Source organism: Dendrobates tinctorius, unplaced genomic scaffold, assembly GCF_039654945.1.
Source record: "Dendrobates tinctorius isolate UK_male_01 unplaced genomic scaffold, ASM3965494v1 ptg000135l, whole genome shotgun sequence".
Classification (NCBI taxonomy): Eukaryota; Metazoa; Chordata; class Amphibia; order Anura; family Dendrobatidae; genus Dendrobates; species Dendrobates tinctorius.
In genome coordinates, this window is record NW_027361803.1 from 10,195,531 (window position 1) to 10,219,233 (window position 23,703).

At 43.5% G+C, this 23,703-nt stretch overlaps 1 protein-coding gene across 1 annotated transcript in view; it reads right to left on the reverse strand.

Annotated features, from left to right (window-relative positions):
- ADAMTS12 (ADAM metallopeptidase with thrombospondin type 1 motif 12) overlaps nt 1-23,703 on the reverse strand; it is a 609,414-nt gene that overhangs the window by 20,015 nt on the left and 565,696 nt on the right. The window contains exons 24-25 of the mRNA XM_073543900.1: nt 20,431-20,577; nt 14,361-14,511 (exon numbers count right to left, since the gene is read on the reverse strand). Of these exons, the coding sequence (XP_073400001.1) occupies nt 14,361-14,511; nt 20,431-20,577 (298 nt within the window). The remainder of the gene's footprint in view (nt 1-14,360; nt 14,512-20,430; nt 20,578-23,703) is intronic.

The window sequence follows — 23,703 nt, forward strand, 5'->3', positions numbered from 1 at the left end:
TGCCCCGACATCCTCAGATGTGGGACCTTTACTTCATATGATGGGAGCAGGGAATATGTGATTCCGCATGTCCGGGCCGGAACCAAGGGGATCGTCACTGGGGTTCATAAGGGGACTGTTTCCGGGGGGCAGAAACAGAGGACGGACGGCAGAGACTTCTAGAATGGTTGGGGGAGGAGCTTATATAAAAGGGGCAGAGGACGCGAGCCAGAGTGAGTCAGCAGATCGGGGGAGAGGAAGCAGGAGATGGAGAGAGCATCTGGGAGCCGGTGTTAGGAGTGGTGGAAAGCACTAAAAAAATAATTAAAGTGCCTTCGCCACTCGGGGTCCACCGTGCGGCAGGTGATATAACCGCTGCTAGAGAGGCAGAGCACTGTGGAGTTAATGTGCACGGGGTTAACTGCACCCAGAGTGCACTGAAGCAAGCTCTGTTAAAGACACAGAGCTGCAACCTTAAAGCACACAAAAACGCTGTGTCTGTTTAAGTCACAGAACAACAGCGACACGGTATTAAAGGGTCACAGGAGCAGCCTTAAATATCAGAACTACTCCGACAAGACCTACCATGAAAAGAGGTGCGAGACGTCGCAACTGCGAACGCTCGAGGAACTGCAGACGCAGCGCGGTGTGAACGGAGCCTCAGAGGAGACACCGCAATATCGCTGGCGCGATGCAGGACGCTAGCTGCTGAGACAAGAATAGCTGGAGCGCGCTGGCGGCTGCCCAATCACTCACACAATCGTAACTTCCCCACAATCCCATCCCTTCTGCTACCATTGCTTATAATCTTTTAATCAATGAAGCTTTTTCTGAAGGAACCATTAATGATCAAGAGAAGAAATTTCTGGTCAATAAAAATCCATCTACCCCTTTCATCTATCATCTTCCTAAAATACATAAATCTACGACCAACCCCCCAGGTAGACCCATAATTTCTGGCATAGGGTCCCTTACAAGCAACTTGTCCTTTTTTATTGACCGAATAATGCAACATCATGTTCTCTTGTTACCCAGCCACCTGAAGGACTCTACTGAATTGATTAATCTGGTTCATGATGTGTTATGGAAAGACTCTTATTATTTTATTTCATTTGATGTATCTGCTTTATATACAAACATTGAACATGAGTTGGGTCTTGAATGTTTTAATAGATTCCTCTTATCAGATATTCGTTTATCTGTTGCACAAAAAACTTTTATTTTCAAAGGGATGGATTTTATTTTGCATAATAACTTTTTTACTTTTTTGGGGGAATTTTATCACCAGACACGTGGGACCGCTATGGAATCACGAGTAGCACCTACGTATGAAAATCTTTTTATGGGGGTCTTTGAACAAAATTTTATCACCAATGAGACTTTTATTAAAGGCATCATTTTATACAGAAGATATATTGATGACCTGTTCTTAATCTGGGATAATGACGTTTTAGATGTGGGTGTTCTTATTTGTTCCATCCAGAATAATCCATGGGGCTTGACTTTTACCTCACATGTCAATAATCAGTCCATAGATTTTTTAGACATTACATTTTTCATCAGGGATTCCAAGATTTGCAGTAAAATGTTTTTTAAAGAAGTGGATTCTAATAGTTATGTACATTTTAAGTGTGGACACTACAAAAAAGGCTTTTAATATTCCTCACAATCAGTTCCAAAGGATAAGAAAGAACTGCACTAATGATGAGGATTTTAACACACAATCCGAGGTCCTGAGGGAAAGGTTCCTCGCTCAGAGGTATCCCAAAAAACTCATTAGTTCTACACGTGATAATGTTTTTAAAAATTTTAACCAGAATATTCTCCTCAGCAAATCTCTGACTAAACAAAAGAAAGATGATGCTGAATTCTTTAGAGCAAATTTTATTATAACATTTAGTTCACAACAGAACAGGATAAGAGATGTTCTAAATAATTTATGGCCCATCATTAAGAAGGACCCCATATTTAATGGGGTCCTTCCAGACAAGCCTGTTATCACCTTCCGAAAGGCCAGGTCATTAAAGAATATTCTGGCTCCAAGTAGACTTCTACCCCAGAAGCCTACTACTCAAACCATTTCATCACCAGGGATTTATAAGTGTCACCGTCCTAATTGTGTTTGCTGTCATACCATTTCACATTGTATGTCTGTGTTTGTCCACCCCATTACACTTGAAAAATTTCCCCTTAAATTTCACCTTACTTGTCATTCCTCTTATGTTATATATGTCATTTCCTGTCCTTGTCCCAGATTGTATGTAGGTCGCCCTACACAAGCACTACATTGTCTTATGAATTCACACCGTCACAATATCAAAGTAGGCTTCCAAAAACATGGACTTTGACACCACACACTCCAGAGATTTTAGTAAAGCCACCATTTATCCCATTGATTACATACCAGACCACATCCCCAATAGGTTTCAATCACTATGCAGAAAGGAAGTTTTTTGGATTTATAAACTGAAATCTATTGAGCCCAATGGTCTTAATATCATCAATGATGTTTTTTATTGATTTTATTTTGACCCTGTGTTCCAATATCTCATCCTTTCATTTTCTTTATATCATCATGTTCGTTTTTCAAAGAAAAAATTACATTTTTTTTTTTTCTCAACCTAGAGACTAGCTTTTAGCTATTTATACATGGTTTTAACTATTTTTCTTTTTTACTTTCCTGTTTCACGTGTAGTATAGTGGACTAATACCATGAGTTATATCCTCTGAGGCAAGTTCTAATCAACCCCAGTACTCAAGAGCCATTTTTTGATCCTCCCCGTGTTTTTTTAACCAATATTATTTTTATGGTATTATAAACATCGTTTTTAATATGTTTGTAATAAAGCTTATTGTTTTGCATGATTCATGTATATGTATCCATGTTGACGTGTCAACCCACTATTCTTGGCGCCTCCCCTTTCTCCTTTTTTTTTTTTTTTTGTGTATATATACCCTTGTTATGATCTTCTGTAACATGCCCTGATGAAGTGAGCTGGGACTGGCTCAAGAAACGCGTTGGCAATAAAGATATCTTGGATTCTACTACAGCAGCGCAGTCTCTTATTGCACCACCAGCCTTTCTTTGTACTAAGTCCTTGGACCTCGTGCAGACTGCTGCAGCTGTTCATGCGATTTTAAGGTGTTGTGATTCTCACAACCCTATCAGGTGAGCCTAACAATTGCCGTGTACTCATCTACTTTTTATACAGACCCATGCATTGGAAGCGCCCTGTCTCCTCCTTTTCTTTTCACAATCGTAATATCAGAGGGAAGGGGTTTCTTAATAAGTCAGTCACCAGTCCAAGCATCCGTCACCATACATACAGCGCAGTAAGAAATACAAGCGCATGGCATAGCGGCCATGCGCACTTTTTATAGCGTACGGGACCTGCCAGAAATCTCCAGAGCCCTGAGCTAAGCCAATGGAATCAGGAGCAGGACCTGAGCACCTGACTCCTGAACTCCAATGGGAGCTCGTCCCATGGGCATGCTCAGAAGTTGGGAAAAAAGGACAGCCTCTGGAGACAAATGTGAGAATCTGGATTCCCGCATAGGCAGCATAGAACCCAGATTCCTAACAGCCGGAGCCAAACCTGTCGAACAAGACCAGGGAGGAGGACAGCGACAGGAGAGACGGAGGAGAGACTCACTGTGGGCGGAAGGGAGGAGGCGCAGTGCCACCCAGCAGAGGAACACCGACCGTCCGCCCACACTTTCCCGGGCCGTCCCCGCTCCATTCCAGCCCGCGGCCGTTGCAGCTTCACTCCAGCCCACGGCTGCGGCTTGCCCGCCCCCTCTCCATTCCAGCCCGCGGCCGTTGCCGCTTCACTCCATCCCACGGCTGCAGCCTGCCCGCTGCCGACCGCGGCCGTCATCGCCCCCTTCAGTCCACGGCTGCATATGGCCCACCACCCTTCGTGGTTGCCACCGCCGCACTGTTGCCGCGGCTGTGGCCTGTCTGTCGCCACCCGCGGCTTCCATAGTGCAACCTGGGGTTGCACCTGCGGCCTACCTGCAGCCGCTCAGCATCGCCGTGACCCGTCCCTATCCGGGGACTATGGCCTCCATCCTCCCGCTCTCAAGCGGGATCACGCAGCCTCCGCGAGGGGGGCGCCACGCCAGAGAACTCTCCAGGGGCCTGCTGTGCCCCCATCTCGCCGGGCGTAGGAATGCCCGAAGCCTTCGCCAGATCCTCGGCGGCTGGGCCCAGCGGCTGCATCGCCAGAGCATCACCGAACAGCACGCCGCCGGACATCAGAGAGGATAAGTGACACATTATAACTAAGGACCCGTAGTCGGCCATACCGTGGCCCTATAGTGACCGGCCTTTGCCGGGGTAGTCGTGTTCACATAATCATTGTATAATTGAGTCCCTGCGAGGACAATTGTTGTTATCTTGTTTGGTTGCTCAAGATAGCCCCTATCGGCATCTATCTACATATATATAAAAGTTACACTTTAAAGTTCAATCCGCCTCGTCACTGCATCCCGCGTACCTGCGATGACCACAACTTCATCTCATGTAATATCACACATCTTTTGCTGCTTCTGTTTATATTTTGGTTATTTCCTATTTTTCCTGCTCCCCTCTGTCATACTTTGACTCCCACTCCCTCCTTTGCCTACCTTCTTGTCTCCTCCATAGTTTCATCAATGTTTGTCGTTTATTGTTTGCTTGATATAGTTTTTATGTGATGCTCTACTAAAATGTATTTTTATTTGTATTATCCTTTGTTGGATTTCTATGCACTCCATCTTTTGTTTTGTTGGCAATAAATGTAGATTAATGGGCTGTTTCATAATATATCTTTACAGTAATTGGACTTCCATTCTTCCTACACAAATTTGCAAATTCCTTGCACTTTTGGCAGCCACCACTAGGGGGAGCGCACTGCATATTATCATAGAATCATAGAATCGTAGAGTTGGAAGGGACCTCCTGGGCCATCTGGTCCAACCCCCTGCTCAAAGCAGGATTCGCTAAATCATCCCAGTCAGATGTCTGTCCAGCCTCTGTTTGAAGACTTCCATTGAAGGAGAACTCACCACTTCTCGTGGCAGCCTGTTCCACTCATTGATCACTCTAACTGTCAAAAAGTTTTTTCTAATATCTAATCTGTGTCTCCTCCCATTCAGTTTCATCCCATTGCTTCTAGTCTTTCCTTGTGCAAATGAGAATAAAGTTGATCCTTCTACAATGTGACAGTCCTTTAGATATTTGTAGACAGCTATTAAGTCTCCTCTCAGTCTTCTCTTTTGCAAACTAAACATTCCCAAATCCTGCAACCTTTCCTCATAAGACAGGGTTTGCAGACCGGTCACCATTCTGGTCGCTCTTTTCTGAACTTGCTCCAGTTTGTTGATGTCTTTTTTAAAATGTGGTGCCCAAAACTGGACACAATATTCCAGATGAGGTCTGACCAAAGAGGAGTAGAGGGAAATAATGACTTCACGTGATCTAGACTGTATGCTTCTGTTAATACATCCTAGAATTGCATTTGCCTTTTTTGCTGCTGCATCACACTGTTGACTCATATTCAGTCTGTGATCTATTAGTATACCCAAGTCTTTTTCACATGTGCTGTCACTTAGCCCTATTCCTCCCATTCTATATATGCTTTTTCCATTTTTATTGCCCAGATGTAGTACTTTGCATTTCTCCCTGTTAAAAACCATTCTGTTAGTTGCTGCCCACTTCTCCAGTTTATTTAAATCTTTTTGAATCCTCTCTCTCTCTTCTCTAGTATTAGCTATCCCTCCTAGCTTTGTGTCATCAGCAAATTTAATCAGTTTACCCTCAATTCCTTCATCTAAATCGTTGATAAAGATGTTGAACAATACAGGGCCCAGGACAGAGCCCTGTGGTACCCCACTTGAGACATTCTTCCAACTGGATGTGCAGCCATTTACGACCACTCTTTGGGTCCGATCACTAAGCCAGTTATGAATCCACCTAACAGTTGCCTTGTCCATTCCATACTTAGTCATTTTTTCAATAAGGATTGTATGAGAGACTTTGTCAAATGCTTTGCTGAAGTCAAGATATACTATATCTACAGCATTTAGCATTTATATCTACAGTCTTCTGGCACTTCTCCTGTTCTCCAAGAATTTTCAAAGATTATGGAGAGGGGTTCAAAAATTTCTTCTGCTATCTCCTTCAGTACTCTGGGGTGTAATTCATCTGGACCTGGAGACTTGAATTCATTTAGGTTAGCTAAGTGTTTCCTCACTATCTTTCTGTTTATAGATATCCTGGATTCTTCTATTCCCTTAATAGGACAGTGAATAACAGTTGATGTTGCATTTCCTTTCTGAGAGAAAACAGATGCAAAATAGGAATTTAAAAGTTCAGCCTCCTCAACATCCTGTCTTACCATTTCATCATTTTCATCCTGTAAAAATCCTATAGCATCTTTGACTTTTCTTTTACTTTTGACATATCCCCAAAATCCTTTATTATTGCTTTTGACATCTCTTGCAAGCCTCAGTTCATTTTCAGCTTTAGTAATCTGATTTGTGCCCTGCAGGTTCTGCAGACAGCAGTATATTCTTCTTTAGATATGCCTCCCTCTTTCCATTTTATAAACATTTTTTTCTTCCTTTTTAGCATGTGCTTAAGTTCTGTGTTCATCCATCCTGGTTTCCTTAAATGCTTCCTATTCTTCCCTCTTTTCGGAATTGTTAACAACTGTGCTTTGAGAATTTCATTTTTCAAGATTTCCCATCCTTCCTGGACATTTTTGTCTTTAAGTTTATCCAGCCATTGGATCCCTCCAATTCTCTTTCTGAATCCCTTAAAATCTGCCTTTCTGAAATCTAACCTTGACGTCTGAGTCTTCACAGGTCTTCCACCTCTAGTTATCCAAAATTCTAAAATAGCATGGTCGCTACCTCCTAGGGTCCCAGCCACTTTTACCTCCTCAACCATTTCCTCCCTGTTTATAAGGATTAGATCCAAGGTAGCAGTTCCCCTTGTTTTTTCCCCTACCTTTTGGAAGATAAAGTTGTCAGCAAGAGAGGATAAGAATTTCCTTGACCTGTTAGTTTTGCCTGAGAGAGATTCCCAACAAATGTCTGGCTAGTTGAAATCTCCCATGACAACTATGTCATATTTTTTGGAGAACTTGGCCATCTGATGCATAAAGAGTTCATCTATATCTTCGGCTTGCACAGGCGGCCTGTAGTAAATGCCTACAATGGTGTCCTTTCCATTGTTCTGTCCTTGTATTCTTACCCAAACAGTTTCCACAGAACTCCCAGTCTCTGAAGCTTCAATCTCTGTGCAGATATACGCGTTTCGAACATACAATGCGACACCCCCTCCTCGTTTATCAAGTCTGTTTCTTGCAAATAAGTTGTATCCTTCTAGTCTTGTATTCCAATCATGTGTATTGTCCCACCAAGTTTCAGTGATTCCAATTACATCATATTTCTTTTCCTGTGTTAGTAGTTCCAATTCTCCTTGTTTGTTGCCCATGCTTTGTGCATTAGTATAGAAACATTTTAGTTTGTGATTGGTTTCTCTTTCTCCAATATTTTTATTAATTAGATTCTTTCGTCTTTGTTCTTCCTTTCCACTTCTAATAGCAGAGTTCTCAATAGCATTTGTCAGGTGTATGGCTTTTTCTGGTCTTTTGCTTCCCTTCCCATGTTGTTCTAGTTTAAAGCTCTCCTTACAAGTGTAGCAAGGCGACTTCCAAATACATGCTTTCCAGTCTTCGTAAGGTGCACCCCATCTCTAGCAAGTAGTCCATCGTATAAGTAGTTCACTCCGTGATCCAGAAATCCAAATCGTTGCTGACGGCACCATCGACGTAGCCAGTTGTTCACCTGCAGAATCTTATTCCACCTCCTTGTTCCATGGCCATCCACTGGGAGGATGGAAGAGAAGACCACCTGCGCTCCCAGTTCTTTCACTTTCTTGCCTAAGTCTTCAAACTCTCTGCAGATGGTTTCCAGGTCGTTTCTTGCGGTGTCATTTGTCCCCACATGTAGTAGCAGGAATGGGTAGTCATCTGTAGGTCTGAAGAGTCCTGATATCCTGTCAGACACATCTTTAATTTTTGCACCTGGAAGACAGCACATTTCTCTTGTAGTTATATCCGGTCTGCAGATAGCGGCCTCTGTTCCTCTCAGCAGGGAATCCCCCATGACCACCACTCTCCGTTTCTTCTTCACAACATTTTTCTTTCTCCATCCAGGAGGACTCTGAGGGCGTACAAGGTTGCTGTTTGTTGGCAAAGTCTTATCCTGATATATTTCTTCATCGTTTTCATGCGTGAGAGCCTGGTACTGGTTCCTGAGCAGTTTGGGTGCTGACTGCCTCCTGATCCTCCTGCTTCTCTGGGTCACAGGTCTCCATTCCTCTGTTTCTTCAGGTGCACTTCGAATTTCTTCTCTTTCTGTAACATGAAGAGATAATTCTGCTCTGTCCAAGAACTCTTCACCTTCCTTAATGATCTTCAACGTAGCTAACCTCTCTTCGAGATTTTGCAACTTTTCCTCCAACAGGGACACAAGCTTGCATTTGTGGCATGTGAAGTTTGGCTTTTCCACTGGTAAATCTGTGAACATGTAGCAAGAAATGCAGCTCACCAAATGGCTCCTGGCCTCTTCCATCTTGAGATTTCTTAAAAACGATGAAAGATGAGCCAAACTTCGCGCGCCGATAGGCCAAAACCCAGTGATCGTTGAGCTCGCGGAGACTCTTCACTTATCCCAGAAGGCACTGGGAATATGCAAATGATCTCCTCAAGACTCTTCCCCTGGTTTTCCGATTTCCTCTTTTCAGCTGCAACCGCCAAAACCCAGTGATCGTTGAGCTCGCGGAGACTCTTCACTTATCCCAGAAGGCACTGGGAATATGCAAATGATCTCCTCAAGACTCTTCCCCTGGTTTTCCGATTTCCTCTTTTCAGCTGCAACCGCCAAAACCCAGTGATCGTTGAGCTCGCGGAGACTCTTCACTTATCCCAGAAGGCACTGGGAATATGCAAATGATCTCCTCAAGACTCTTCCCCTGGTTTTCCGATTTCCTCTTTTCAGCTGCAACCGCCAAAACCCAGTGATCGTTGAGCTCGCGGAGACTCTTCACTTATCCCAGAAGGCACTGGGAATATGCAAATGATCTCCTCAAGACTCTTCCCCTGGTTTTGATATTATGTTTTAGAGCTCCCCCTAGTGGCGGCTGTAGGCAGACTGACATTTATAAATTACCTCTAAGTCTACGCAGGGGATTCGGAGCAATGTATCAGATACAGAAACTAATCTCCAATTGCTATAAACATATATTACAATATAATTACAAGCAAAGATTGGATAATTTCTGATTAACTCCTGAAAATCAGAAGAGGCGACATTCCCTATAAGTACATGGTCACGGCTTTGACTGCTGCACATTTATTTCTCTTCCATACTGGTCATACAGTGCAGGAATACAATGGTCTCATACTGGAGATTTCCATCTATACTCGCAGTACAACACATCGTACTCTGCTTATAGGGAAAACTACGATTCCCCCCCCCCCCCCCCCCCCCCCGACCGAGTGCCGTAAATTCACACAGACATTACAGAAATTAATTATCTCCATTTTTCTGTATTTTCTGCGGATATTTTGAGACCACAGCGGGGGGCCTGCAAACAATAATGTGCTGAAGCGAGGATGTCACACTAATTGTAGGCGCCTAGAAGACAAGTGTGTATCTGGTTAACATCTATAGAAAATCTTCCGTTACATTGTCAGATAAATTGCAGATAATTGGCTGATTGGATACATAACCTTTCTGTAATATCCACCGAGTGCAACATTGTGATAATAAAGGAATAAAAGTCATTAAATTGCACCCATCCTACAGACCCCAGGAGGGGAAATGCTCGGCACGTATCCGCTGTGACTCAGATCATGTTGGGTTCACAGGCTGCGGAGGCGTACCTTACTACCTGTGAATGACCCCAACACTGATCTGAACCTATGGACTAGAGATCTTCCCTCTGTGCCGATCTGCCTCATCCGAGCAACTAGAGCCAGATGATGAGGACAACTGCCCTCGGGTCAGAACCACCAATGAGCTTCCAGCTTACTTAAGGGGGTTGTTCAACTCTGGGGACAATTTCTTTTTTACTTAATTACTTAATGTATTTGGGGCTAAAAATTCATCCTATTCAGTTTCATTACAGATTTTGCACCATTTTGCTTTTATAATCAGTAGCCAGAAAGAGTATAGAAGGCAAACGGAGGAACATTTTAATGAAACACAATTACAAAGATTTTTTTTAGCCGAAAGTTCATGAGTTCAGGAGTTGCGGAATTCCTGCGGGAATTCCGCGACGTGTGCACATAGCCTAAGCCTAAATCAACATTTTTATGGGAAAAAGTAAAATTTTCATTTTTTTTCCCTTCCACATTGCTTTAATAACTCGTGTGAAACACCTGAAGGCTTAATAAAGTTATTGAATGCGGTTTTGAACATTTTGATGGGTCCAGTTTTGCCACTTTTGGGTATTTTCTGTCATATTGACTTCCCAAACTCACTTCAAATGTGATGTGGTCCTCACAAAAATTGGTTCTGTAAATTTTGTTGGAAAATTTAGATATTGCTGATCAACTTTTAACCCTTTTAACTTTCGTAATGAAAAAAAAATTATGTTTGAAAAACGATGCTGATGTGAAGTAGACAAGTGGGAAATGTTATTTATTAACTATTTTGTGTGATATCACTCTCTGGAATTCAAAGTTTGAAAATTGCTAAATTTTCACCCAAATTCCGATACTTTTGTGTTTATTTGTGAAACTATCAGCCTAAATTTACCAATAACATTAAGTACAATGTGTCACAAAAAAACTGTCTCAGAATCACTGGGATACGTTGAAAAGTTCCAGAGTTATTACTACATAAAGTGACAGTGGTCAGAATTGTAATATTTGGCCCGGTCAGGAAGGTCAGAGCAGGCTCGGGTTAAGCATTTACCAGATACAAAGTAGAAAATCATCGGAGTTTGAGAACTGGATATTACTGTAGGTAGCGGAGGATACGGGGCTGCAGTACTGCTCCAGCAATGACCACATCCGAGGGAACATAGGACTGACCCTGTTATAGTATCACAATCCTATCCTGGTGTTCCCCAGTAGATATTAAATGACTGTAGATGTAAACTAGATTGTCTTCGGATCCTGAAGAATTCAGAGTAATAGGTTTGGGGCTAGTTTAGGTTGGTCACACTGCTGTCCGTAGCCTCCACCCAAAATTTTTTTTTGCCTATGATTGTCCTTCAGCTTTAATGCAATCCTTGCCCTTACAGTGTTTTTTTTTTTACATTTTACTGACATAGGAAATCAATGTAAATGTACGGTAGAATTCACATTGAGGAGGACCATTTCAGAGATAACCTTGACTTAGCGACTTGGATTGTGATGAAATGGGAGGATTAGTGCCGAGAAATAAGAAATCCCAGTCTGTAGGAACAGATATATATATACACATGTATAGGACATGTACATGACCCGTAGAAGCGCACGGGAGCGCGAAATGGCCGTCGTCCGACTTTTTCTTCCTGTTCTACCCCCCCCCCCGCTGAAGAGGTTTTAATTTGTCACAATAAAGATTGGATTTTAGAAACGGTGAGTGCCACCCTTTTTTCTCTTCAGTATATGGATATAGACATGTATAAGAGTTTCATGTACTTGGAATACGATCACAATTTTGTAGTACATGGTATATACCAATGTTTCCATCCAATAGACCTTCACTGTCCCGACTATAGGAAAACTGTCCTTCATATTAATAATGCACAGATCCCTGCTCAGACTCAGTTCTCATTATGCAAAGTCTGGATGACTACCCTATGTAATTGCCGAGGATATATTGTACTAATATCATCATTAAGAACAATGTGCCATCACCGGATCTCCGCAGTATGGAACAATTAACTCCAGGTAAGTACTTTACATACAGTTCACGTACATTACATTTAGTTCTGCACAAGGCTCCAATGTTAACTAGAACAAAGAATTGTGGGATTGGGCCATCAGCCGGTTCTCCTGCAGCTTTGGAGGCTTTATTCCCATGGCTGTTTAAGGTCACCTGGTGTAAGTTATTCTCCGGAGAAGTCATCATCTCCTAGACAGACTGGGTACGCAACCACACACCACCAGTACATGTGCACAGGCGTACTGTCCACTAAACCTACCAGAAGCTGCTGGTGGGAGCTTGTCGTGACCTACACAGCCTGTGGGACATCAATCAAACCGGGAAATGACCAGCCAGCCTGACTTCTTAAAAAAGAATTACTCCACCCCAGTAACGGCATATAAGCTTGTTTTCCCTCTTTGCTGAGCCCACTTGATGAGTAATGGTTCAGCAGAACTTGGGGGAATTACATTACATACAAAGGTAGTTTACTCCAGCCAAGGTTTTCCCTCTGTTGCCACATCAAGAGTTGGCTTTCTACCACCCATGGTAAAGATGCTCCCTCCCCTGAAATAATACCTGTAGATATAGAAGTAAGTAACTGGCCAAGGTGAGTGATGTTATATCTATGTAATTGGAGAAAGTGATACAGTTACAATCCTACTAGGACTTGTTTTAGCTAAGTTTTTCTGTGTCCAGAAGATGACTCCTCCTCCCGAGTCATAGCTAAGACTTCCTGTGGCCTGAGGAAGGTTCCTCTCCCTTGGAGCTCCTGTGTCCAGAGGATTGTTCTTCCACATAAGATCTAAGATTTCTTGTGTACAGAGGATGGTTTTTCCCCTTCAGTGCTAAGACTGTGTGTCCAGAAGGCTGTTCCTCCCCCTCGGAGCAAGGATTTCCTGTGTGCAGAGGATGGTTCCTCCCCCTCAGTGCTACAACTTCCTGTGTGCAGAGGATGATCCCTCCTCCTCGGAGCACTGTGCATGTGCACTAATTGCACAGGAAAGCTACCAGTGTCCCTTTGTTGAAGCGCTGGTTCTGTCCACTAGGCTAAGGCTACTTTCAGATTTGCGTTCAGAGGCGCAGCGCAGGGCCGCCGCTAAGCTCTGCCCCCGGCCGCGCCCCCTCCGGTCAGCTCCTCCTATGGGCGCATGACGCTGCATGCGACCAGCGTACCCTATATTTAGAGTACGCTGGCCATGCGCTGGTACGATTTTGGCAGCGATTGCGCCCCTTTGGCGCTGTGCCGAGCCCACAAAAATGCAACACGGTGCGTTTTTGTGCGCTCAGCACAGCGCCAAAAGGGCGCAAGCGCCAGCAAAATCATACCAGCGCATGCCAACAATGGTACTGTACAACACACCTAAATCTGCTGCGGACCTGCAGGTGCAGAACCGCTGCGGATCCGCAGCAGAATCCGCACCGTGTGCACACACCCTAATGCATTTTTATTGCGTTTCCGTAGCAGAAAAGCTCTAAAAATGCCTTTAACGACAGTACAATACAGTTTTATCAAAGCCAAGTAACAGAAAGCATAAAAAAGTAGCTCTTGACACACCAAAAAGAGACAAAAACTACAGCCAAAAAAAATGAGCTAAAGATGCATTTAGAAAAAAGCACTGAAAATGATGATTGCAATCTAACACTTAGCTTTTGGTGCAGAAAATCTGGAACATCAAAAACTTCCCAAATGCTAATGGTGGGAACCAGGGGTGGATTAAGGGTAGCCAGGGCCCGGGGCAGTTCAGACTCTGTGGGCCCCCCTCGTCACGTGACGGGGGTCACGAATCGTAGAGCCACACTCTACATAGAGAATAATGGGGCCTCCAGCACTGACCTCCACCCGCAGAGCCGCACTCCACATACATGGCTGCTCTCAGTGCTCTGTGCTGTGCGCACAGGACCTGTGATGAGGTCACAGGAGGGGAGGAGACAGGGGTCACATGATCGGGGGCCCTGACACCTTACCTCCTGTGATCTCATCACAAGCCTTTGCATGCTACCAGCAGCATCAGCGTTCACGCTACTTGTAGATGCTGCTGGTAGCAGAGCACATAATGCCGCCCCCACGGTCACTCACTTTTAGGTGGGGAGAAGATGGAGTGCCATTGCAGCAGCCAGCAGGAATGTGGTGGGGGCCCTCTTAGAAGCTCTTGTGGTGGGGGCCCCGGGGCTGAAGCCCCGCCTGCCCTGCCTATAATCTGGCCCTGCGCGGTGGCGGATTATAATGGGGCAATTTACTGGCCTGGACTGTGGGCCCCTTAACCCCACTGGGCCCGGGGCAACTGCCAAAATTGACCTCATTATAATCCGCCACTGGTGGGAACATAGACTTACATTTATAATGGTAGCTCAGCACTGTACTGGAGCGGACATACAAGCTTCTGAGATGTAGATGAGGCTGGGAGAGCCCAGGAGAGGACATGCTGTGGTTCAGTTTTTTTTTAGCCTTTCTCCTTGCAACTTACCTGAGATTTTAGAGCATTCCTGGATATTGCACGGATGACTTTCCTGAGGTTTTGGTTCTTTGGCGCAATCACTGTTCACAGTCCGGTTATTATCGGTGTCGACACACTGCACGGTTCTTTGTTGGACGCCTTCGCCACAAGATGCCGAACACTGGAATAGACATTACATGAAGTGAATCCTACTTTTCATATGTGATCAGATTTCCTCTAGTTATAGTTAGTGATGAGCGACCCCCTGGATGTTCAGGTCCGGCAGGTTCGGCTGGACGGTTTAAAAAGTACCCGAACCCAAACCCCATTTAGATGAATAGGGACCAAACATCTGTTGTTTGCCTCGCTGTCAATAATGGTCTCAAAGCCGCCTGTGTTTCTCGCATTGTCATGCAGATGACAGCATGGGAAACACCTGAAGTTAGAGGGGCCGAACCCGAACAGTAACACAAACTTCCTGGAGAAGTCAGTGTTCGGGATCCTTGCCCAAACAGTAGGTGTTCGGTATGGACGCCAAACTTTACTGTTCAGGTTCGCCTATCACTAGTTATAATGTAAAGCAATATTGGGGTATAATGGACAAACGTAAAACAGGAGTGGGATTCCATGTAATAACACACTCGGGGGTTCATAAAGTCAACATGGCTTGTATCATGATCGGCTGGGATCTTGGCGTCTTTTATCCACTTTCAATATTATATCCTTGGAGAATGACAGTACAAACTGTTTTCATGTATGAAGCCCCATTTGCACGCAAGAACTAAATTACCCAAAATGTCTTAAATTGGTTCCCTTCTCAAACCTTACGTTCCCTCTCTTATAAAATAGCAGAACACCAATACTCCCCACCGGTGACGGCGCTGTTCCAGTGGTGATGGCACTGACTCTCCCAGGGCTCATGTGACATTGTTGTATCACGCGATTCCGGTGGCCAATCAGCGCTGGATTCACTCTCCCCAACTTCGGAGATAGTACATCTGGAAGAAGTCAGAGCTGGTGCTCTCACTTCCTCCGGATGTCAGTTATATCCATAGGAGAGGACAATGAAGCCAGAGCCGATTGGCAGCAGGGATTGCGTGACATAACAATGTCAAGTGAGCCCTAGGAGAGCTGGTGCAGACACCGCTGGAACAGCGATCTGGGGCCATGTCACAATTAAGGATGAGCTGGGTCCTGTGCACTGAGGATATAAATCTTCTCCTTGGGAGGAGACGTAAAATTTCCTTGATGCCTGGATGTACATTTTACAATATGTAACATAAATTAACACAAAACCAAAGTCCTGGTGACACGAGGGTCAATTAAAAACGGTCTATAATAAAAGCCTCAAAAATAATAGATATGAAGTAATTTACAGCCGATCACCGGGAATTGTCTGATCGTTTCTACAAGTCATTATAAAGGAAAGTAGAAAGTGGAGAAAGTAGAGAGCGCGCACTTTTTTTTTTGACGTTTGCAATTTTTCATGTAGGAGTAAATGATTTTAATAAGGTTAATTGCAGCTCGTAGTTCGGATGGATGATAAATGGTTTATGTGATCGCAGAAATGGCTGGATGCAAATGCTACGTATAATAATAGTAGCAGGAATCATATATTATTATTTAAAAAATACTTATAATACATGTATATGAATATAATAAATACTAATAATTATAATAATTTAAAGAACTGTTAAAATACTAAGATATACACTCACTGGCCACTTTATTAGGTACACCATGCTAGTAACGGGTTGGACCCCCTTTTGCCTTCAGAACTGCCTCAATTCTTCGTGGCAGAGATTCAACAAGGTGCTGGAAGCATTCCTCAGAGATTTTGGACCATATTGACATGATGGCATCACACAGTTGGAGCAGATTTGTCGGCTGCACATCCCTGATGCGAATCTCCCGTTCCACCACATCCCAAAGATGCTCTATTGGATTGAGATCTGGTGACTGAGGAGGCCATTTGAGTACAGTGAACTCATTGTCATGTTCAAGAAACCAATCTGAGATGATTCGAGCTTTATGACATGGCGCATTATCCTGCTGAAAGTAGCCATCAGATGCCTGTTCTTAGCTGAGAGGAGTGGTACCCAGTGTGGTCTTCTGCTGTTGTAGCCCATCTGCCTCAAAGTTCGACGCACTGTGCGTTCAGAGATGCTCTTCTGCCTACCTTGGTTGTAACGGGTGGCAATTTGAGTCACTGTTGCCTTTCTATCAGCTCGAACCAGTCTGCCCATTCTCCTCTGACCTCTGGCATCAACAAGGCATTTCCGGCCACAGAACTGCCGCTCACTGGATTTTTTTTCTTTTTCGGACCATTCTCTGTAAACCCTAGAGATGGTTGTGCGTGAAAATCCCAGTAGATCAGCAGTTTCTGAAATACTCAGACCAGCCCTTCTGGCACCAACAATCATGCCACGTTCAAAGGCACTCAAATCACCTTTCTTCCCCATACTGATGCTCGGTTTGAACTGCAGGAGATTGTCTTGACCATGTCTACATGCCTAAATGCACTGAGTTGCCGCCATGTGATTGGCTGATTAGAAATTAAGTCTTAACACACAGTTGGACAGGTGTACCTAATAAAGTGGCCAGTGAGTGTATGTATGTATAATAAAAACATGTACTATATCATATTAATCACAATTATTATTTATATTCATACTAATATATATGAACTATAATTTTAGTTAATGCTAACAGTTTAAATAATTCATATAATATATAATACTACTAATAAAAATATTACTAACAACAATAATACATATACTATGTAGTATTAATATATAACTTTTTTAATAAATGCCAATTTTACAAATAATAATGATAATAATAACGCTTATAATAGAAATATATGAAGCATTTAAAGGGGTTGGCTTAGAAAATCTATTAAGGATATCTAATAATTCATAGATGTACAGTGGGTTCGGAAAGTATTCAGACCCCTTTAAATTTTTCTCTTTGTTGCATTACAGCCATTTGGTAAATTCAAAAAAGTTCATTTTTTCCTCATTAATGTGCACTCTGCACCCCATCTTGACTGAAAAAAACAAAACAGAAATGTAGATATTTTTTGCAAATTTATTAAAAAAGAAAAACTGAAATATCACATGGTCATTAGTATTCATACCCTTTGGTCAGTATTGAGTAGAAGCACCTTTTCAGCTAGTACAGCCATGAGCCTTCTTGGGAATGATGCCACAATGTTTTCACACCTGGATTTGGGGCTCCTCTGCCATTCTTCTTTGCAGATCCTCTCCAGTTCCGTCAGGTTGGATGGTGAACGTTGGTGGACAGCCATTTTCAGGTCTCTCCAGAGATGCTCATTGGGTTTAGGTGAGGGCTCTGGCTGGGCCAATCAAGAATGGTCACAGAGTTGTTCTGAAGCCACTCCTTTGTTATTTTAGCTGTGTGCTTAGGGTCATCGTCTTGACAGAAGGTGAACCTTCGTCCAAGTCTGAGGTCCAGAGCACTCTGGAAGAGGTTTTTATCCAGGATAGCTGTGTACTTGGCCGCATTCATGATTCCTTTAATTGCAACCAGTCGTCCTGCTGCCACCACCATGTTTCACTGTTGGGATTGTATTGGGCAGGTGATGAGCAGTGCCTGGTTTTCTCCACACATACCGCTTCGAATTATCACCAAAAAGATCTATCTTCATCTCATCAGACCAGAGAATCTTATTTCTCATAGTCTGGGAGTCTTTCATGTGTTTCTTAGCAAACTCTATGCGGGCATCATATGTCTGGCACTGAGGAGAGGCTTCCGTCGGGCCACTCTGCCATAAAGGCCCGACTGGTGGAGGGCTGCAGTGATAGTTGACTTTATGGAACTTTCTCCCATCTCCCTACTGTATCTCTGGAGCTCAGCCACAGTGATCTTGGGGTTCTTCTTTACCTCTCTCACCAAGGCTCTTCCCCCATGATTGCTCAGTTTGGCTGTACGGCCAGGTCTAGGAAGACATCTGGTGTTCCCAAACTTCTTCCATTTAAGGATTATGGAGGCCACTGTGCTCTTAGGAACCTTGACTACTGCAGAAATTCTTTTGTAACCTTGGCCAGATCTGTGCCTTGCCACAATTCTGTCTCTGAGCTCCTTGGCCAGTTCCTTTGACCTCATGATTCTCACTTGCTCTGACATGCACTGTGAGCGGTGAGGTCTTATATAGACAGGTGTGAGCCTTTACAAAGCAAGTCCTATCAGTTTAATTAACCACAGCTGGGCTCCAATGAAGGAGTAGAACCATCTCAAGGAGGATCACAAGGAAATGGACAGCATGTGACTTAAATATGAGTGTCTGAGCAAAGGGTCTGAATACTTACAACAATGTGATATTTCGTTTTTTCTTTTTTAATAGATTTGCAAAAACTTCTACATTTTTGCTTTTTTTCAATCAAGATGGGGTGCAGAGTGTACATTAATGAGAAAAAAAATGAACTTTTTTGCATTTACCAAGTGGCTGCAATGAAACTAACAGTGAAAAATTTAAAGGGGTCTGAATACTTTCAGAACCCACTGTAGGTTCTCTGTTTAGGACCCTAATTTAACTGCCTTACATCCTGCCTGTGGAACGCATACTGGGGGACTCAGCATGTCCCTGCAGTACACACACACAGGTCTTTAATTTTAATAGATACTGTGTAATATTTTGTTTCTCCTGTGGTGGCGCTGCAGGGAAATGAAACCCCCTGACAGATTACAGCTGACAGGTTGGGCACAAAGTCCATGGTCTGAAAAAGCCTCTAAAAAAGGGGATTGTTTAACGAGGAGAACTCCTTGACCCATTAGAGGACCAGAGGGCCTGGCCATTTTCCTCTGTTCGCGATCAGGCACAATTTTTTTTCTTTATTCCTGTAAAATAAATAAAATGCACGTACCTGTCTTTTGAGCCTCTACTTTCTCCAGTCTATTTTCCTGACTTTACCCGTATTGATATCAGAACGTACTGATGTGGAGTACAGATGATGGCAGTGATGGGTCAGCTCCTGTCTCCTCCTCCTGAGTGTTCCTATAAGAATAATCCCCTGCAGCAGCTCATCCCCAGAGTTAGTGACACACAGGGGTGGAGCTGACCCATCACTGAAATCATCTGTACTCCAAATGAGGACGCTGTGATATCAGTGCAGCTGGAGGCAGCAAATAGACTGGGGAAAAGTTGAGGTTTGGAAACCATTTACATGCAATTATTTACAGGAATTTATGTAAATCTTACCCCCCCCAAAAAAAAAGTGATTTGCAAAGTTTTACAACTTTATATGTTGGCCAAAAGTATGGAAAAAATGAAAATTTAGCTACTCTTCAAGGCTGCTTTCACACATGCGGCGAAAAGTGTGAAAACTGGATCCGGAATTGGATCCGGTTTTGTCACATAGAATGTAATGATCGCCGCTTCGTGCCGGATGGACATGCGGCGCCTCCGTTTTTTGCCGGATACGGCAAACATGCGCCGTCCGGCATCAGCAAAAAACGTTCCCTGCAACTTTTTTTTGCAGCGCCGGAACGGCTTTTTACAGAGCGCATGCCCGGACACTGTGGGTTTTAACCCCACAAGTGCCTGGCGAGTGTCTCTGCGTGCGTGTGTCTCTCTCTCTCTCTCCTCACCTCGGCTGGGCTCTCTCGTCCCCCGGTGCAGCGGCTCCTCAACGCGGCTGGGCTCTCTTGTCCCCAGGTGCAGCGGCTCCTTTAAATGTTGCCTATGTCGTATCAGGCGCCGCATCTATATCCGGTGTCACTGCTGCAGGCCGGATCCGGCGGTCCGGCTTTTCGCTGCACGCCGCCGGACCCCTGACACCGGATGTGTGAAAGTAGCCTAACCTCCTAAAGGGATTTTCTATTGTTATAAAGTGAGACATATTGCTAGGATATGCTACATTTTATAATTGGTGGGGGTTCAACTACTGGGACCCCGCAACAAGCCTAAAAAAATAAAAGGACGCCAGATTCCCTAATAATTTCCTTCCTGTACAGCAGCACTTCTGGAGACCTGGGGGCGGCTGCAGTTCTCTCTATAGCGCCCCCTTCAGCATGGGCGGCTCTGATATGCAGCCTCTGCTCAATACTCGCATATCATGCATTGATATATACGTTGTACCTCCGTCCAGTTGCTCGTCCTCCAGCTGACACACGGCTCCAGGCTGCAGTTTAATGTGACAATTGGGCTCTTCTTCAAATCACATCGATTTTCTTTCGGGCAAAACACTTCTCGCTGACGGACTCCATGTCCACAGGTCTTTGAACACTGAAATTAAAAGTAATGTACAAACTTTCTATGAAGACATAATGCATCCCTGCACAATACACTGCAGGGTAGTGTCCCGTAAGCAATCTCCCATGAAGCCTGCCTGAGATCACCCTGTCCCTATTGATGGTGATACTTAAAGGGTTAAACTCTGAACCGATAGCAGCAGTTACATTCGGGTGTGTTAAACAGTCCAAACCCGCCATGTATTGAGAGGGCCTAACTTCTGAGCCCCCTCTATAAACCTGGACTCCAGGAAGGGGTTAAATAACGTTAAAAGGAGTTTTACATTTCTATTTAATTCCAGCTTTATCTCTGTTTAAAAGAAAAGTTCTACAACATTCTAATATACTGTGTGTCTCTCCTGCACTGATTGTTCTTTCTCAAATATCTGTCTACAGTTCTGTCTTCAGTGAGGTATCATATTACAGCGGCGGCTGCTTATAAAAGTCTATGGAGAGGGGAGGGGAAAAGGACTGTAAGGAAACACAAGCAGAGAGGAGCAAAGGGAAAAAATGCAGTTTCTGGAGACTGGAGGTGAAACTACTAAATAATGAACATATAATGCCCAGAAATAATGTTATTCCTCATGTGCACTCATATGTCAGAGTATTTTTATATCACAGGAACATGTTCAGCATAAACTTAAATAAAACGTCCTGAAATATTCAAAATAATTAAAAAAAAAAAAAATCACTCTTGCAAAATTAACGTGGATTTTTGGAGCAGATTCAGAAGCTGAAATTCCATCCGAAATACAAAAGGTGTGAAACGTAATGCTGGTTGTGTCCTCCGCAAAGTCGGTACATAATAAAAGAAATGATGAAGCATCATGAGGATGCGAGGAGGAGGACCTGAAGCAAAACTAATTTATTGCCGAGGTTCGAAAAAGACAATGAGAAGATAAAAATGGCAAATGGAAGGAGAGAGGAGAAATAGAGCAGGAGAAAGAAAAGGAGATGGAGATAAGATGAGTTGGGAGAAAAAGAGGGAGGGGTGGAAAAATAAAAAGACGGAGGGGAAAGAGAGGATGTAGAAAAGAATGAAGGGAAGAAGTCTTTACCCTTTTTAAGGAATATTTTGTGGAATTATTAAGTCTCCATTTCCCCAGCTGGATATTTAGAAGGAGCTTTGGTGGGAAGTAAATGTGAGTTGTGGCTCCTGCTCGTTGTGTGTCCTGTCTTCTCCTCATCCTCGACGCGCGCCGTGTATTATTCTGCTGTTTTATGGTGAATTCTGACACTGATGACACTGATGACATGGAGATTACTGCACTGTCATCTCCGCTGATGGATGAATCAAATAGGCACAGACGGGATAAAATAGTGAGCCAGAACTCGAGGGGCACCATCAATGCTTTTATGGTGTGTTTTTATGGGGGCTATCACTCCTGGGAAACATATCAAAATGGTTATCGCTGTTCTATATAATGCAACCTAAAGGAGGATATACAGCTGTGGCCAAAAGTATTGACACCCCTGCAATTCTGTCAGATAATACTCAGTTTCTTCCTGAAAATGATTGCAAACACAAATTCTTTGGTATTATCTTCATTTAATTTGTCTTAAATGAAAAAAACACATAAAGAATTGTCCTAAAGCCAAATTGGATATAATTCCACACCAAACATAAAAAAGAGGGTGAACAAAAGTATTGTCACTGTTCGAAAAATCATGTGATGCTTCTCTAATGTGTGTAATTAGCAGCACCTGTAACTTACCTGTGGCACCTAACAGGTGTTGGCAATAACTAAATCACACTTGCAGCCAGTTGACATGGATTAAAGTTGACTCAACCTCTGTCCTGTGTCCTTGTGTGTACCACATTGAGCATGGAGAAAAGAAAGGAGACCAAAGAACTGTCTGAGGACTTGAGAAACCAAATTGTGAGGAAGCATGAGCAATCTCAAGGCTACAAGTCCATCTCCAAAGACCTGAATGCTGCTGTGTCTACCGTGCGCAGTGTCATCAAGAAGTTTAAGCCCATGTGGCTAACCTCCCTAGATGTGGACGGAAAAGAAAAATTGACAAGAGATTTCAACGCAAGATTGTGCGGATGTTGGATAAAGAACCTCGACTAACATCCAAACAAGTTCAAGCTGCCCTGCAGTCCGAGGGTACAACAGTGTCAACCCGTACTCTCCGTCGGCGTCTGAATGAAAAGGGACTGTATGGTAGGAGACCCAGGAAGACCCCACTTCTTACCCAGAGACATAAAAAAGCCAGGCTGGAGTTTGCCAAAACTTACCTGAAAAAGCCTAAAACGTTTTGGAAGAATGTTCTCTGGTCAGATGAGACAAAAGTAGAGCTTTTTGGGCAAAGGCATCAACATAGAGTTTACAGGAGAAAAAAAGAGGGATTCAAAGAAAAGAACACGGTCCCTACAGTCAAACATGGCGGAGGTTCCCTGACGTTTTGGGGTTGCTTTGCTGCCTCTGGCACTGGACTGCTTGACCGTGTGCATGGCATTATGAATTCAGAAGACTACCAACAAATTTTGCAGCATAATGTAGGGCCCAGTGTGAGAAACCTGGGTCTCCCTCAGAGGTCATTGGTCTTCCAGCAGGACAATGACCCAAAACACACTTCAAAAAGCCCTAGAAAATGGTTTGAGAGAAAACACTGGAGACTTCTAAGGTGGCCAGCAATGAGTCCAGACCTGAATCCCATAGAACACCTGTGGAGAGATCTAAAAATTGCAGTTTGGAGAAGGCACCCTTCAAATATCAGGGACCTGGAGCAGTTTGCTAAAGAAGAATGGTCTAAAATTCCAGCAGAGCATTGTAAGAAACTCATTGATGGTTACCGGAAGCGGTTGGTCGCAGTTATTTTGGCTAAAGGTTGTGCAACCAAGTATTAGGCTGAGGGTGCCAATACTTTTGTCTGGCCCATTTTTGGAGTTTTGTGTGAAATGATCAATGTTTTGCTTTTTGCTTCATTCTCTTTTGTGTTTTTTCATTTAAGACAAATTAAATGAAGATAATAATACCAAAGAATTTGTGATTGCAATCATTTTCAGGAAGAAACTGAATATTATCTGACAGAATTGCAGGGGTGTCAATACTTTTGGCCACAGCTGTATCATAGCAAAATCATCCACAGGCTGCAATTCATATCACATCCACTG